The sequence below is a fragment of the Delphinus delphis genome, chromosome 4, assembly GCF_949987515.2.
Source record: "Delphinus delphis chromosome 4, mDelDel1.2, whole genome shotgun sequence".
In the NCBI taxonomy this organism is placed as follows: Eukaryota; Metazoa; Chordata; class Mammalia; order Artiodactyla; family Delphinidae; genus Delphinus; species Delphinus delphis.
In genome coordinates, this window is record NC_082686.1 from 8,076,852 (window position 1) to 8,094,442 (window position 17,591).

A 17,591-nucleotide genomic window follows, 5' to 3' on the forward strand; every position below is an offset into this window, starting at 1 on the left:
CCCAGCCCCTTCCCCAGCTGAGCCCTGCGCTGCAGGGCTGCCCGCCTCGCTCTTCATACTGGGGAGGGAGACAGGCTGGACTCTCTTCGGGGACTCCCTCGTCACGCACACCCCTCTTTCTGTCAGTAAGCTTACGCTTAGCGGCTGGAGAGCTGGGGAGAAGACTCCTGTTTGCTGAAAGGTAAAAGAGGAATGTTTGAACAGGTGTTGTAGGGAAACCAACCAGTATCCAAAGGAGCTACAGTTAGACTGCTTGCTGTTTCTGAACATTGTTTCTTGCCTGGGCTGGGAGACGTGTCCCCAGACAGCGGTGGGCCGGTTTGGAGTCCACTTTTGCATTAAGAATGGTAGGAACTGTAAAAATAAAGCCAAAGAGTACACGTGAATTGACAGGATTCTAGAAGATTCTCTGCAGTAAAGACGAAGGACAAGGAGAGTGTTTGGGGAAGCTGAGGCCTTACAGCATGTTCCAAGGTGAAAAGACCAGCTTACTTAGGCAGTCCCGCCAGTGTAGCATCTACACTGATTCCCCTGGACGCTTGGGATGACGTATGTGCAAAGCCACGCAGCGCCCGGTGCTCCCTCTGTCGAGAGCTCGCTGTGCCCGTGGCGGGGTTGGTGTTTGGTTCCCGCTGCTCCGGGCCGGTGGGCATAAAGCCTGTCCTTTCTCTTCCCAGAGTTCGAGGTGAACATCGTTGTGCTGCTTCACCCTGAGCACCTCATCACAGAGAACTTCCCGCTGAAGCTCTGCAGGGTGTAGGCGGGAACAGGGGGAGATGCAGCCGTGCCGACCTACGGGAGCCGAAGCCGGCAGCAGCGAACTCGCTCTCTTGATGGTTCTGTATCAGAAATGAGTCTGACCCTTCTTCCTCATTCCCTCGAGGCCCCTCTAGTCAGAGCTTCCCTTTGAAATTCATCAGGATTTCTTCATGGCGCTGGCAAGATCGTTTCCCAGAGAGTAAATTGCCTGTGACTCCTGACCAACCTGCTCCTTCTTAGGTTCAGAGCACAGTTGTAACGGAGTCTGAGCTTTGCTGGAAAGTGAAGTCAGGGACAAAGGAAACCTCCCGTCTGGCCGACGGTTGTGGCCAGGGCTCCTGACGGCTCCCCGACCCCGCAGGGTGGCGACAGGCGTGCTGGTTGCTCATGACGTTGGCGGACGCCCGCCAAGGAGGGTGCTGTGGTGCCGCTGCAGATGCGCAGCGTGTTTCCCACTCTCTTGTCTTTTATAACATTTGTCGTGATAACTTCAGAACTTCTGGGGACCTGGGGAAAGTATGCTTCGCCCTCCTGGGAGTGAGGGGATCTGGTGACCACGGCTGGTGCTGGAGTATTTCTCAGTCTCAGGACCTGGTGTGAAGTTGCCTGCTGCCGTCTTCCCAGAGTCCGCTTAAGTGCTAGGTTCTGTCGGGGATAAAAACACGTGTCCACGCCCGTCGTTGTTGGCTGGGTTTTGAGTGGCAGGGGACCCGGGCCCAGGCCAGCAGTGAAGACCCCTCTGTGCTGGGCGGGACCTGGACCTGATGAACTTGGCCCACCTCCATCCCACCTGAGGGACCTGCGTTGGCGGGGTCGGGGGAGGTAGTTTGGCCTGAAGCCATTTTCTCCCTCGCCTCCTGTTGGGATTTGCAGTGTACGGTGGGTCTGTTACAACACATTTCTTCCTTCACATCCTGCTGTTTCTCTGGGTCCACAGTTAACCTCAGAAGTAAGCCGCGCGCTGTGCACACTGCCTGGCCTTCCTCTCCTGAGGGAATAATCATCACCTGAAGAGCTGCCAGCAGCCCGGCCGCCTTTATCATTTTATTCAACCTCGAGGGGCCCGAGTGAGGGCCATTTCCTTGCGCTTCTTGGACGGGCACCTCCACCATAAGTTATTAAGGAAAACTCGGACGTTTGGGTATCTTGGGCAGCAGCAGTCCCACTACTGCCCTGGCTGGAGCTGGGGGTGTCCGTTGTCAGGTTCTCCTATTACAGCAGGAGGAAGGGGAGGTGAAGGAAAGAGGCCATGAACCTAAAACAGTACATTTTTTTGGGAAATGCCCGGTTAGGCAGGAGCACCTTCTGGCTCTTGGAGCTCCAGCAGAAATGGGGCCTTGCTCTGGTTCTCAGCTGCATCGTGAGTTCCGCAGGAAAGGTGGAGACGTCAATCAGAAATAAAACGTTTAAAAAAGAAGCCAAAATACTGTGCCTGTCTTCACCCAGAGCTCATGTCCGGAGCCTACCTGCTCCGGTAGCTGGGGGGAGGTGGGTCCCTGGTGTCATTTCTGCCTTCTTGAGGCTCATAATTCCGGAGCCTGAGTCTGAATAACCTTTAAGACCTTTGGGGTAAGATTACCCCCCACATACTGGCAGCACTTTGGGCTATGGCAGATCACCAGTGCTCTCCACAGCCCCTCTCTGATTCCCTTCCGAGTTCAGAAATAGGGTTGCATTTCTGTGGAGCCATGCCCACCTGACTGGGGACTGACTTCCAACTCCTTTGCAGCAGGGTGTGGTCATGTGACAGGGAGGATGTGGGCCCCTTCCCGTGGCTGGACGGGAACAGGCCTACTCCCCACCTAGACCGTGCTGAGCACAAGGAATGTGTGAGCCGAACAGCTAGCCTCTCACCTGTGTCGCGGTCACCGGAGAGGGAAAGGAATGGGTCATCTTCAGAGCACGGGATTGCCGGGTGTCTGGGCTGCAGCGGCCCTGCCCTGTCCTGCCCTGGAGCTTGTGACGTAGGGTCCAATCCCACCCATGCCTCTCATACAGCCCGAGGTCCACATGCATGTAGTATGAAGAAATACTCCTTTATCTTCATGCCCACCCTCTGCATCAAGATTCTTAAGGGTCCAGAACCTTGCCCGAGCCCAGCTGGTCAAACACCAGGGCGGGTGTAGACCAGCACTCCCCGGAGCTGTTGCTGACCTCATCCAGCCACCCCAGGACACAGCTGACCCAGCCCTACCCAGTAAAACCTCCCTGACCAGAGTGGAAGGAAAACAGGCTGGTTTTCACTGTCACTAACTGTTCTAGAGATCTAAAAGATTTGGTTAGGTTTTCCTGGGAGAAGTGTCAATACCAAGATAAATTCTGTGATGACAGCTGTGACGCAGCCCTTTCATCCTGTGTTCTGGGAGGACAGCTGCTGCGGGCTGGTGCGTATGGTGCTACTCTTTTCTGGTGCTGGTTCCCACACATCCTTGAAACCTGCAGGAACTGCTTTCTCAAGGGAGGCTGCCCTCCCCGAGGGCTGGGCCGCTCCCACTCAGGGGCCTCCACGCAGATGGTTTCAGTTGCTGGAGTGTTGATAGATACCAGCCATGTCTGTGCATCTAATGAGAGCAGGAGCTCTGTGAGCATTCATTGTTATTCTGGATCAGACCCTGTGCTGAGTGCCATGCGTGTATTATCTTAATTGTGTAGCAACACTATGAGGAGGGAACTCTTATCCCCATTTAAAGTTGAGGGGATTGCGGCTGATGGAAAGACACAAAGACATCATTTGTGCCTGCTTCTTCAGGACTCATCAGATTTGGGGGAGCATCTGCTTGTTGAAGACCAAGGGTTGAGATAACGCTAGAATGTTTGGTTGCTTGTCATCTGATCAGCTGTCCTTTCTCCAGGAGAGGCCTCTGTTTGATTCCCTTGACAAAGTCCAGTAGTGGCAGGAGGCTCTGTGAAGGTCCATGAAGAAGCAGCTCCAGAGAAAAGGATTTCTGAGAGATGGGGTTTGTTCAGCAAGGGCCCCACGACAGGGGATGTGATCACTGCCTCCCATCTCGATCAAGGATTAGAGTTTTAAGACCACAACCTCTGGGTCTTATGTGACAGAAGTGGGAGGAGCTTTTTCTGTCTTCAGATGAACAGCCACCTGGGGGAGGCTGGGCCAGCAACCCAGACCTACTGCTGCTGGATACACCAAGAAAGGGGTGTGCTCAGACTTAGCTGTGGAAAAGTGGTAGAAAAGAGCAGAAAAATAAAAATCTTAAATACTCATTTTTGTTTTAAGATAGCTTCAACATCAGTATATATTAAGAAAACTCAAATTCAAAACCCAGTACAGCAAAAGAGCAGACAAGTTTAAGAATTGAGTATTTATTTCCTAAAATGTTCACCACCATGTTCCTTTATATTTTACAGAAAATACATACTTTTCAGTCCATGGAAAAATTGCAAAAATCAATGAAAGAAAAAAACTCAGTAAAATGTTAACATGTAGAAATTGCCCAAGCCACATACTCTATCATAATGCAATAAAATTAGAAATTGATACTAAAAGGAAAATCAAATTCAGTATAACCACTTGTAAATTTTATTACATTCTTCAAAGAGGAAACTAAAACTTCATTTATGGACCCTTTTAGATTTAATGAAAATGAGTATACTGTTTAGCAAGAGCGTTGCACTATGGCCAGTGCTGCAGTCAGAGGAAAATTCATAGCCTTAAATGTTTTTATTATACCAGAGAGAATGAAGACTAATGAGTTAGGCATTCAAATTAAAACTCTAGATAAGCAAAATAAATAGGAAATAAACATGATAAAAGCAGGAACCAATTAATATTGATATGAAATTTAAAACACTGGAAATTTATAAATAAGTCCACAAATTTATACTTTGAAAAGCCTATTTCAACCGGCTGATCTTTAATAGAACAAAATGAAGTGAAGGGAGAAAAATATGTAACACTAGGAACAATTTCATATTAAAAGGAACCTGATAAGAATTATAATATTACAGTATGTGCATTTCCTGCTAATAAATTTGCAAATGTCGATAAAATGCAGAGTGACTCCAGAAAAGATGGGGTACCAGAATAAAATGATAGCCTATGGAAGAAATTGAAAAAACTGCCAAAGAAGTATCACTGAAAAGGTGCCAGGCCCCAGATGGTTTTACAGCAGGTTTCTATCAAAGCTTTAAAGATTAGATAGTTCCTCTGTTATTTAACCTTTTGCAGGATATAGAGAAGGATGAAAAGCCTTCTAATTTATTTTATGAAACCAGCATAGCCCTAATATAAAAATACGACATTATCAGTTAGGATTAGGTTCAGCTGTGAGTAAGGGAGACCCAAAGTGAAGAGTGGCTTAAACAGGACTCGTATAAATGTCCGCAGGTAGGTAGTCCAGAGCTGGCGTAGCAGCTCAGAGCCAAGATGTTCTTAGAGATCCAGGCTATTTCCAGCTCACTGTGATGTCTTTTCTAGGGTGTGACCCTTGTCTTCATGTTCTAAGATAGTAGCAGCCAGCTCCAGCCATCACATCCGCATTCCAGGCATCAGAATGGGAGAAAGGATGAAGGTGGAAAAAGGTCAAAGGTCAAGTACCAACTCTATTGAGGATCATGTTGATGGATGCCATAAGGTATATATTATTTTAACCTTTTGGAAATTTCAAACGTATAGAAAAGCACAGAGTCATAGATTATGCATGTCTTTGTTAACATCTTTATTGAAATATAATTCATGGACCATAAAATTTACCCATGTAAAGTACGCAATTTGATAGTTTTAGTATACTCACAGAGATGTGGAACCATCACCAAAATCTAAGTTTAGATTATTTTCTTCACTAAAAAGAAAGCCTGAAGCCATTAGCAGTCAGTCCCTTCCTCTTCAGCCCCAAGCAACCACTAATTTACTTTCTGTCTCCATAGGTTTGTGTATTCTGGGTATTTCATGTGAATGGAATCATATATTGTGTGGTCTTTTGTGACTGGCTTCTCTCACTTAGCATAATGTATTTAAAGTTCATTTGCATTGTAACGTTTGTCACTACCTCATAACTGCTTTATTTGGGGGGGGAGGGGTAGCATATTTTAAGATTTATTCAGTCCCATAGTTACTTTCCAAAGCGGTCCAAGAAAACTAAAAAGAAGCAGTTGGGAAGGGAAATGATGAGACGTTTGAAGTGTGAGTCAGTCTAATCTCAGTATATCCATCCCAGCTTAGTTCTAACTCATTTGAAGATAACTGTAGTTTTTCCCTGGATTAAAATGGCAATTCACAAAGTAAGAATCAATCAAGCTGTTTCCCAGTGAATGACACTGAGCTTCACCAAAAAACTACCCTCAAGGAGCAAAAAGGCTACAAAGTAAGGAATCATTAAACTGACATTCCTGAAATGGGGAATTCCTTTTTAGGGTGAGCCATCCATCACTCATTGCATTTGAGGCAGCTACTGACAAATCCTCAACAAACCTAGAAATGAATTACTTAGTTCCCACAACCAAGCAAAGGACAGGTGCACACTTTCTGCCTGTCTGTGCACCACCTACAAATGCACTACCACGTGACAATGTGGGGTTTTACAGGTTTTTTCCACAGCAGGACAGTAAGTCTTTCCACAAAGTCTAGAGCAGGGCTTTGGTTTTGGTTCTTTCTGGTACCTTAACATTGATACCTGTTGGGACATTCTGAATAAGAGGTTAGTATCAGTGCTTTGCCATGTCACCATGAACCCGGGTTCAGCCATAGTCGTTCTGGTTCTGAACTGCATAGAGCTGTCAGTCCAGGGGTCTCTTAGAGTCCAGTCTCTTGCCCTCTTTGGCTCTCTGTCTCTCTGAGTCTCTCTCTCCCATCTACTTCTGCCTCTTCTGACATCTTGGCATGCTGGTTGTCAAGTGCAGCGCCGCCTCTTAGTCTCCTCCTATCAGTGCCTCGTGCTCCTTCTGTTGGCCTTTCCCTCCCCCTCCCTCATAAGTATTTTGGTTTTGTTTTTTTTTATATTTTTAGATGTATTTTTAAAATTAATTTATTCTAACAGTCATTAATGCCACAATTATTTATTAAATAGTTTTATATGTGGGGCATTGTACTAAGAACTAGGGCACTGGGATACTTATTTCTTGTGTAACCCTAAGCAAGATAACTGAATTCCATAAGCCACAGTTTTCTCATTTGTAAAATGGGACCAATGATACTTATTCATAAGAACATCATGAGAATTAAATGCAGTAATATATGTATATATGTATATTACTGCATTTTATTTATATAGTGTTTGAATATATACATAGGAATACATAAAGTACTTGAATTAAAAAAACTGTAGAGTCTTAAGTTGTCACTCAATAGGTTATTAGTTAAAAAAATTTTATTGAAGTATAGTTGATGTACCACATTATATAAGTTACAGGTGTATAATATAGTGATTCACAACTTTTAAAGGTTATATTCCATTTATAATTGTTATAAAATATTGGCTATATTCCCTGTGTTGTACAATATATCCTTGTAGCTTATTTTATACCTAATAGTTTAGATGTATTTTTAATTAGTGGGTAACGACCACCTTTTACGAGAGGATTCCAAATGGTTAGTTCACACATGCATTTTCTTTATAGAGTAAAAAGCTGGAGATAAGGGTTTGTGATCTACAAATAGAACACTCTTAACTTAAAAAAAACTTCATGCAGTTTCTTTCAGATACCAGAGCCAGATGTTTTTGTTTGGACTATCAAATGGAAATGAACTGCCTGCATTCCTGGGCATGCAGACCTAAATCCATTCTAGAATATGGATATAAATATATTCCGTGGCAGCTTTTATTTATATTTGAATAGACTACATGGAAGTTAGAAAAATCTTCTACCACAATAAGTAAAATAACTTTATTGAGTACTTATTATGTGCCAGGTGTCTTATGCTATAAACTTTACATAGCTTATTTCATGTTCTCATTATCAGAAGCTTGTAAAGTAGATATTATTTTTTCAATAGTCATTTTATTTTTATTTTATAAGTTGGCTGATTTTATTGAGGTATAGTTGATTTACAATATTATATAGGTTTAAGGTATACAGACAACATATTGATTCACAATTTTTAAAAGTTATACTCCATTTATAGGTATTATAAAATATTGGCTATGTTCCCTGTGCCATATAATATATCAAGCTTTATATTCTAGCTTATTTATTTTATGCATAGTAGTTTGTACCTCTTAATCCCCTGCCCCTCTTTTGCCACTCCCCATTTCCCTCTCCCCAATGGTAACTACTAGTTTGTTCTCTATATCTGTGAGTCTTTTTTCTTTTTTGTTATATTCACTAGTTTTGCTTTTTAGATTGTACATATAAGTGATTAACATACAGTATTTGTGTTTCTGAACTTATTTCACTAAGCATAATACCCTCTAAGTCCATCCATGTTGTTGCAGATGGTAACAATTCATTCTTTTTTATGGCTGAATAATATTCCATTGTTCATATATATGTGTGTGTGTGTATGTATATACACACACCACATCTTTATCCATTCATGTATAGATGGGTACTTATTTGCTTCCATATCTTGGCTTTTGTAAATGCTGCAGTGAATATAGGGGCGTATATATCCTTTTGAATTCGTGTTTTTGTTTACTTCGGATAAACACCCAGGAGGGAAATTGCTGGATTGTATGGCAGTTCTATTTTTAAGTTTTTGAGGAACCTCCATACTGTTTTCCATAGTGGCTGCACCAATTTACATTCCCACCAAGAGTGTACGAGGGTTCCCTTTTCTCCACATCCTCTACAACTTTTGTTATTTGTAGACTTTTTGATGATAGCCATTCTGATAGATGTGAGGTGATACCTCATTGTTGTGTTCTCCACACCCTCACCAATACTTGTTATTTATTGTCTTTTTGATAACAACCATTCTGACAGGTGTGAGGTAATATCTCATTGTAGTTTTGATTTGCATTTTCTCTGATGATTAATGACATTGAGCATCTTTTCGTGTTCCTGTTGGCTGTCTGTATGTCTTATTTGGAAAAAATGTCTATTCAGGTCTTATGTCCATTTTTTAAATCAGGTTTTTTGTTTTTTTCATGTTGAGTTGTGTGAGCCACTTATGTATGTTGGATATTATCCCCTTATTAGTCATATCATTTGCAAATATATTCTCCCATTCAGTACATTGTATTTTCATTTTATTGGTTTCCTTGGCTGTGCAAAAGCTTTTAAGTTTAATTAGGCCCCATTTGTTTATTTTTGCTGTTTTTTCTTTGCCTTAGGGGACAGATCCAAAAAAATATTGCTATGACTTATGTCAAAGAGTGTTTGCATATGTTTTCTAGGAGTTTTATGGTTTCAGATCTTACATTTAGGTCTTTAATCCATTTTGAGTTTATTTTTGTATGTAGTATTAGAAAATGTCCTCATTTTATTTTTTCACATGTAACTGTCCAGTTTTCCCAGCACCACTTATTGAAGAGATTGTCTTTTCTCCATTGTATATTCTTGCCTCCTTTGTTGTAGATTAATTGACCATAAGTGGGTAGGTTTATTTCTGGGCTTTCTATTCCGTTCCATTGAGCTATGTGTCTGTTTTTGTGTCAGTGCCATACTGTTTTTGAATACTGTAGCTTTGTAGTATAGTCTTAAGTCAGGAAGCATGATTCTTCTGTTCTTCTTTCTCAAGATTGTTTTGGCTATTCAGGATCTTTTGTGTTTCCATAAAATTTTTAAATTTATTTGTTCTAGTTCTGTGAAACATGCCATTGGTATTTTGATAGAGATTACATTGAATCTGTAGATTGCCTTGGGTAGTATGATCATTTTAACAATATTAATTCTTCGAATCCATGAGCATGGTGTATCTTTTTATCTGTGTCATCTTCAGTTTCTTTCATCAATGTCTTATAGTTTTCTGAGTACAGGTCTTTTACTTCCTTAGGTAGGCTCATTCCTAGGTATTTTATTCTTTTTAATGTGATTGCAAATGGGATTGTTTCTTTAATTTCTCTTTCAGATAGTTTGTTGTTAGTGTATAGAAATGCAACAGATTTCTTTATGTTTATTTTATATCCTGCAACTTTACTGAATTCATTGTGAGCTCTAGTAGTTTTTTGGAGGCATCTTTAGGATTTTCTAGGTATAATATCATGTTACCAGCAAACAGTGACAGTTTTACTTCTTCCTTTCCAGTTTGGATTCCTTTTATTTCTTTTTCTTTTCTGACCACTGCTGTGGCCTGTGTTGGGTGTGTGTGTGTGTGTTTGTGTGTATTTATTAACAATTGTTAATAAACAATTGTTATATCTTCTTCTTGGATTGATCCCTTGGTCATTATGTAATGTCCTTCTTTGTCTCTATCCGTCTGTTTTGACTGATATAATTATTGGGACTTCCCTGGTGGCACAGTGGTTAAGAATCCACCTGCCAATGCAGGGGATGTGGGTTTGATCCCTGGTCCAGGAAGATCCCACGTGCCATGGAGCAACTAAGTCCATGCACCACAACTACTGAGCCTGTGTTCTAGAGCCCACGAGCCACAACTACTGAGCCCGTGTGCCTACAGCCCATGCTCCACAACAAGAGAAGCCAAATATAAAATAAATAAATAAATGTATTTTTTTAAAAGAAGTATTGCTACCCCAGCTTTCTTTTGATTTCCATTTGCATGGAATACCTTTTTCTATCCCCTTACTTTCAGTCTGTGTGTGTCTTTAGATCTGAAATGAGTCTCTTGTAGGCAGCATATATATGGGTGTTATTTTTGTATCCATTCAGCCACTATATGTCTTTTGATTGGAGAATTTAGTCCATTTACATTTAATTATTGATATGTACGTTCTTATTGCAGTTTTTTAAAATTGTCTTGGAGTTGTTTTGTAAGCCGTTTTCCTTCTTTTGTTTTCTTCTCTTGTGATTTGATGACTCTAGTGTTATGTTTGGATTCTTTTCTCTTTTTTGTGTGCTTATCTACTATTTTTGGTTTGTGGTTACCATGATGTTTATATATAGCAATCTATATATGTATGTGATTGTTTTAAGTTGCCGATCTCTGAATTGCAATGCATTTTAACAACCCTGCATTTGTACTCTCCTCCCCTCACAATTACTGTTTTTGACATCATATTTTACATACAATTATTTTGTGTATCCTTTAACTGCCTGTTGTGGATATAGATGATTTTGTTACATTTGTCTTTAACCTTCCCTACTAGCTTTGTGCATGGATGATTTACTACCTTTACTGCATATCTGCCTTTACCAATGAGATTTTTCCTGTTGTAATGTTCACATTTCTAGTTGTGACCTTTTCTTTTTTGCTTAGAGAAGTCGCTCTAACATTTTTGTAAAGCTGGTTTGGTGGCGGTGAACTCTTTTAGCTTTTGCTTGTCTGTAAAACTTTTGATATCTCCATCAAATCTGAATGAAAGCCTTGCTGGGTAGAGTATTCTTGGTTGTAGGTTTTTTCCTTTTATCATTTTAAATATATCATGCCACTCCACTCTGGTCTGCAGAGTGCCCTTTGAAAAGTCTGCTGATTGATAGCCTTATGGGAGTTCCCTTCTATGTAACTTGTTGCGTTTCCCTTGCTGCTTTTAATATTCTCTCTTTATCTTTAATTTTTGCCATTTTAATTACAGTATGTTACAGTGTGTTCCTCTTTGGATTAATCTTTTTGGGGCTGCTCTGCACTTCCTTGATTGGATGACTATTTCCTTTTCCAGATTAGGGAAGTTTTCAGCTATTATGTCATTAAATAGGTACTCAGTCCCTTTCTCTGTCTGTCTCTTCCTCTGGGAACCCTATAATGCAAGTAGTAGTATGCTGATGTTGTCCCAACGGTCTCTTAAACTGTCCTCATTTCTTTTCATTCTTTTATTGTTTTTCTGTTCAGCAGCATTGATTTGCACTACTTTGTGTTCCAGTTCACTGATCTGTTCCTTTATAATTTAGTCTACTGTTGATGCCTTCTACTGTATTATTGATTTCCGTTATTGTATTCATCTCTGTTGTTTTTTATATTTTCCAACTCTGTTAAAAAACTTCTAACTTCTCACCTTGTGTATCCATTCTTCTCCAAAGTTCTTTAATCATCTTTCTGACCATTACCCTGACCTCTTTCTTGGGTAGATTACCTGTCTCCGCTTCACTTAGTTCTTCTGGGATTTTATCTTGCTTCTTTGCTTGGAATATGTTCCTCTGTCTCCTAATTTTGCCTAACTTGCTGTCTTTATTTTTATGTATCTGGTGAGTTGGTTATGTTTCCCAGCCTTGTAGAAGTAGCCTTTTTTAGGTGACGTCCTGTGCGTCCCAGCAGGGCACTCCCCTCTGGTCACCCGAGCTGTATGCTCTAGGGGTGCCCCCTCTGTGGCTGTGTGGGGCCTGCTGTGGCAGATTGATGACTGTGGGTCATCTGGTAGGCTTGCTTGGCCCTCGGTCTGGTTGGCTGCAGGCCCTGTCTTGTGCAGAGGCTGCTGGCCACTGGCTGGCAGGGCAGTGTAATAAATCAGCTGGCTGTGGAACCCCGGGGGGCCTTGGGGCTAGTACTGGCTCACTGGTGGGCAACGTTGGGGTCCAGGAGACCCCAGGGCTGGTGCTTGCCCACTGGCAAGCAGAGCTGATGTCGGACTGCTGGTATGTGGGGCCAGTCCCTGATACAGCTGGCTGCAGGATCTGGAGTGTCCTGAAGCTCGTGTTAGCCTGCCAGTGGGGGGTCCAGGGCCCAGCCAGCCCCAGGGCTGGTGCCAGCCTGCTGGTGGGCAGGCTGGGTCTGCAGTCTGTGGGGCTGTGTTTGTCCTGGGCTGTTGTCTGCCTGCTGGTGGGTAAGGCTCATCCCAAGGCTAGAGCAGGATCGCTGGCAGAGAGGCCAGAGATTCCGGGGCTGGTGCCTTGGTAGGTGGAGCTGTGTCCTGGGGGGTCCCAAGTCTAGTGCCTGCACACTGGTTTATGGGGCCAGGTTCTGCACCCCCTGGTAAGCAGGGCTATATGTCCAGGGGTGGCTGTGGGGTCAGGGGGACTTAGGGCAGCCTGTCTGCTGGTGGGTGGGGCTGTGTCCCCACCCAGTTAGTTGTTTGGCCTGAGGCCTCCCAGTACTGGTGCCTTCAGGCTGTTGGGTGGGGCAGGGCTGGGTCCTGGAACTAGAGGGAGGATTCCAAAATGATGCTTGCCAGCGGCAGTATCCATGTGGCAGAAAGAGCTCCCCAAATGGCTGTTGCCTGTGTCGGTGTCCACAGGGTGAGCTCCAGTTGCCTCCCGCCTCTCTGGGAGACTCTCTGAGATCAGCAGGTGGGTCTGACCCAGGCTCCTTTCAAATTACTGCTTCTGCCCTGGAACCTGGAGTGTGAGCTTTTGTGTGTGCCCTTTAAGAGAGGAGTCTCCATTTCCCCCAGCCCTCTGGGACTCCTGAAAGCAAGCCCCACTGGCCTTCAAAGCCAAACGTTCTGGGGGCTCATTTTTCCAGCATAGGCACTGCGGAGCCCACTGTGGGGCTCAGACCCCTCCCTCCCTTAGGAGGACCTCTGCAATTGTAATTATTCTCACGTTTGTGGGTCACCCACCCCAGGGTATGGGACCTGACTGTATTGCAGCTCTGCCCCTCCCACCCATCTTGCTGTGGTTCCTTGTTAATATCTTTAGTTGCAGAAGATCTTTTCTGGTAGGTTCAGGTCTTTTTCATCAATGACTGTTCTGTAAATAGTTGTAATTTTTGTGTGCCCATGAGAGGAGGTGAGCTCAGGGTCTTTCTACTGTACCATCTTGGCTGATCTCCCTAGTACCTCATTACTGTTTATTGCAAAATAATATTCCATTGTATAGACATACCACATTGTGTTTATTCATTCATCAGTTAACAGACATTTGAACTGTTTTCACTTTTTCGCTATTAAGAAAAAATTCTGCTATGAACATTCATGTACAAGGTTTTGTATGGACATATGTTTTTATTTCTCTTAGATATACATCTAGGAATAGAATTGCAGGATCATATGATGGCTCTGTGTTTAACCTTTAGGGGAACTGCAAAATGTTTTCTAAAGCATCTGCACCATTTTACATTCCCACCAGTAATGCACAAGGTTCCAGCTTCTCCACATCCTTGTCACCACCTGTAATTGTCCACCTTTTTTATTATAGTCATCCTAGTGGGTGTGAAGTGGTATCTTGTGATTTTGATTCTAATTTTCCTAATAACTGATGGTATTGAGCATCTTTTTATGTTTATTGGCCATTTGTATTGATATATCATCTTTGGAGAAATATCTATGCTGATCTTTTGCCAATTATTTAATTTGATTATTTGTCTTTTTACTATTGAGCTGTGAGAGTTCTTTGTATATTTGGCATATAAGTCTCTTTTCAGATATATGATTTGCAAGTATTTTCCCCCATTCTGTGTGGGTTGTCTTTTCACCATCTTGATGGTGTAATTTGCAGTAGAAAAAGTTTTAAGTTTTGATGTAGACCAGTTTATCTATTTTTTTCTTCTGTCGCGTGAGTTTTGTTTGTTTTTGGCCACACCATGCAGCATGAGGGATCTTAGTTCCCAAATCAGGGATCGAACCCGTGCCCCCTGCATTGGGAGCATGGAGTCTTAACCACTGGACAGCCAGGGAAGTCCCTGTTGCTTGAGCTTTTGGTGTCCTATCTAAGGAGCCACTGCCTAATCCAAAGGTCATGAATATTTTACTCCTATGGTTTTTTTAAAAAGAGTTTTAGCTATTAGATTTATGTCTATAATCAATTTTGAGTTAATTTTTTATATGGTGTGAAGTAGGGAATCTAACTTCATTCTGTTATATGTAGATATCCAGCCGTCCCAGCACCATTTGTCAAAAAATCTATTTTTTTCCCCACTGAATTGTCTTGGCATCCTTGTCAAAAATTGACCATAGGGACTTCTCTGGTGGTGCAGTGGTTATGAATCCACCTGTCAGTGCAGGGGACTCGGGTTCAATCCCTGGTCCGGGAAGATCCCACATGCTGCAAAGCAGCTAAGCCCGTGCACCACAACTACTGAGCCCACATGCCACAACTACTGAAGCCTGCGCACCTACAGCCCGTGCTCCGCAATGAGAAGCCACTGCAATGAGAAGCCTGCGTGCCTCAATGCAGAGTAGCCCCCGCTCGCCGCAGCTAGAGAAAGCCCATGCACAGCAGCAAAGACCCAACGCAGCCACCTCTTTCCTTTAAAAAAAAAAAAAAATTGACCATAGATATGTGTTGGTTTCTGGACTCTCAAGTCTATTCTTATGTCAGTACCTCACTGTTTTGATTACTGTAGCTTTATAGTAAGTTTTGAAATTGTCAAGTGTGAGTCCTATAACTTTTATCTTCATTTTCAAAATTCTTTTGGCCATTCTAGGTCCTTTGCATTTCCATATGAATTTTAGGACCAGCTTGTCAACTTCTGCCAACAAAGGTAGCTTGTATTTTGATAGGGATTACAAAGAATCAATTTTGGGGGGTATTATTGTCTTTATAATATTATGTCTTCCAGTTCATGAACATGAGAAGTCTTTTGATTTATTTACACCCTGTTTAACTTCTTTCAACAATGTTTATTGTTTTCAATGTACAATTCTAATACTTCTTTTGTTAAATTTATAAGTATCTTATTCTTTTTGATGTTGTTGTAAATGGAATTGTTTTCTTAACCTACTTTCAGGTTCTTCATTGCTTGTGTATAGAAATACAATTGATTTTTATGTATTGTTTTGTATCTAGCAGTCTTGCTGACATTTATTACCTCTAAAAGGTTTTGGTGGTTTGGGGGGTTTTTTGTTTTGATAGATTCCTCAGGATTTTCTATATACAAGATCATGTTATCTGCAAATATAGTTTTATGTTTCCCTTTCCAATCTGAATGTCCCATTTCTTTTTTTACCCAAATGCCCAGATTAGATCCTCTGGTTTTGAGTAGAAGTGCCAAGGTCAGACATCCTTTTCTTTTCCTGATCGTGGAGGAAACCTTTCAGTCCTTCACCGTTAAGTATGATGTTTGTAAGACATTGGTTTTTCATAAATGCTCTTATCAATCAGGTGGAGGAAGTTCCCTGCTATCCCCAGTTTGCTGAGTGTCTTTCTTTACCAGGAAAGGGTGTTGTATTTTGTCAGTTGCTTTCTCTGTATCTACTGAGATAATCATGTGGTTGTTTTGACCTTTATTCTGTTAATATGGTATATTACATTGATTTTCAGATATTAACATGTGGTACATATATACAATGGAATATTACTCAGCCATAAAAAGGAACGAAATTGGGTCATTTGTAGAGACCTGGATGAATCTAGAGACTGTCATAGTGAAGTAAGTCAGAAAGAGAAAAACAAATATCGTATATTAACACATATATGTGGAACCTAGAAAAATGGTACAGATGAACCAGTTTGCAGGACAGAAACTGAGACACAGATGTAGAGAACAAACGTATGGACACCAAGGGGGGAAAGCAGCGGCGGGGCGGGGGGTAGTGTGATGAATTGGGAGATTGGGATTGACATGTATACACTAATATGTATAAAGTGGATAACTAATAAAAACCTGCTGTATAAAAAAATAAAATTCAAAAATTAAAAAAAAAAAAGAAACCCTTCTAATCTGGATTTAACTGATTGATTAGATCAGGTACTTCAACTATGATAACCCAAGAGGGTAGTTCCATCTGACATAGTGATAATCCAATCCAGGACCCCTTCCATGGGTTCATGCTAAGGGAAAAGGATATAGATCCGTTTGCACAGCATGCAGAGATCATGGGGACTGTGAGAGTAGGTGAGGAAAATAAAAATCCCTAGACTTCCCTTGCATCTTGTCTAGATGCATCCTAACAAGTTTTCCACTGAAACTAATCTGAGTTTCTGTTCCCTACATTAGGTATAAACACTGCAAAAGGAGACATAAAATTATCATTATTAGCAGATAATATGATTGAAAACCTTGAAACCCAAGAAAATCAACTGAATAAAAAAACTATTATAACTATAAAGGCACTTCAATAAAATAGCCTGTTATATATATAGATCTGTAAAAATAGCTTTCTAAACAATAGATTCAATTTTATCAATGTTTCCATTCACAATAGAAATAAAACTATAAAATACAATGAATAATTTTAATAAAACTTGTTAATAAAACATCTGCAAGACATTTAAGGAAATCTATAAAACATTTAGAAATACTTTTTAAAGTTGAGGAAAATGCCATGTTATTATATATAGACTCAAGCGTAAAGATATCAGTTCTCATTAATTTTTAAATTTTAACATTTAACTTTGTTCCATGCACAGCTTAATGTAATATTTTCTTTAGATCTAAGGTTCACATGGAAGAATAAATATGTTACGATATTCAATAACATCTTGAAAAACAAAGTAATACAAACCAGATGTGAGATAGTATTATATGAAAATTAAAAGTGTGGTAGTAGTGCCAAAAGAGACAGGTCAATTCAATAAATATAAAATCCATAATTGGACCCATGTGTATATGTAAGAATTCAGCAAGGAAGAATCCACCTGCCAATTCAGGGGACACGGGTTCGAGCCCTGGTCCAGGAAGATCCTGCATGCTGCGGAGCAACTAAGCCCGTGCACCACAACTACTGAAGCCCATGTGCCTAGAGCCCATGCTCTGCAAAAAGAGAAGCCACTGCAATAAGAAGCCCACGCACCGCAACGAAGAGTAGCCCCTGCTCACCACAGCTAGAGGAATCCTGCGTGCAACAATGAAGACCCAACACAGCCAAAGATAGTTAATTTAAAAAAATTATATTACCAATAAGCACCTCAAAAGGAAGTAAATACCAAAGGTATAAAGATATGAAAGTAAATAATGACATCATAATACCACAAGAAGATATAGATAATATGTAACTGTTGGA

General features: G+C 41.5%; 1 protein-coding gene across 3 annotated transcripts in view; it reads left to right on the top strand.

Moving 5' to 3' along the window:
- The window catches only part of VPS26C (VPS26 endosomal protein sorting factor C), a 65,189-nt gene extending 48,498 nt beyond the window's left edge, over window positions 1–16,691 (top strand). For 2 of the 3 annotated variants that reach the window (XM_060010308.1, XM_060010307.1), the window contains exon 8: window positions 678–16,691. In XM_060010308.1, the coding sequence (XP_059866291.1) occupies window positions 678–760 (83 nt within the window). In that variant the 3' untranslated portion in view covers window positions 761–16,691. The remainder of the gene's footprint in view (window positions 1–677) is intronic. The other variant, XR_009519216.1, reaches the window with a different exon arrangement.
- Window positions 16,692–17,591: the final 900 nt, after the last annotated feature.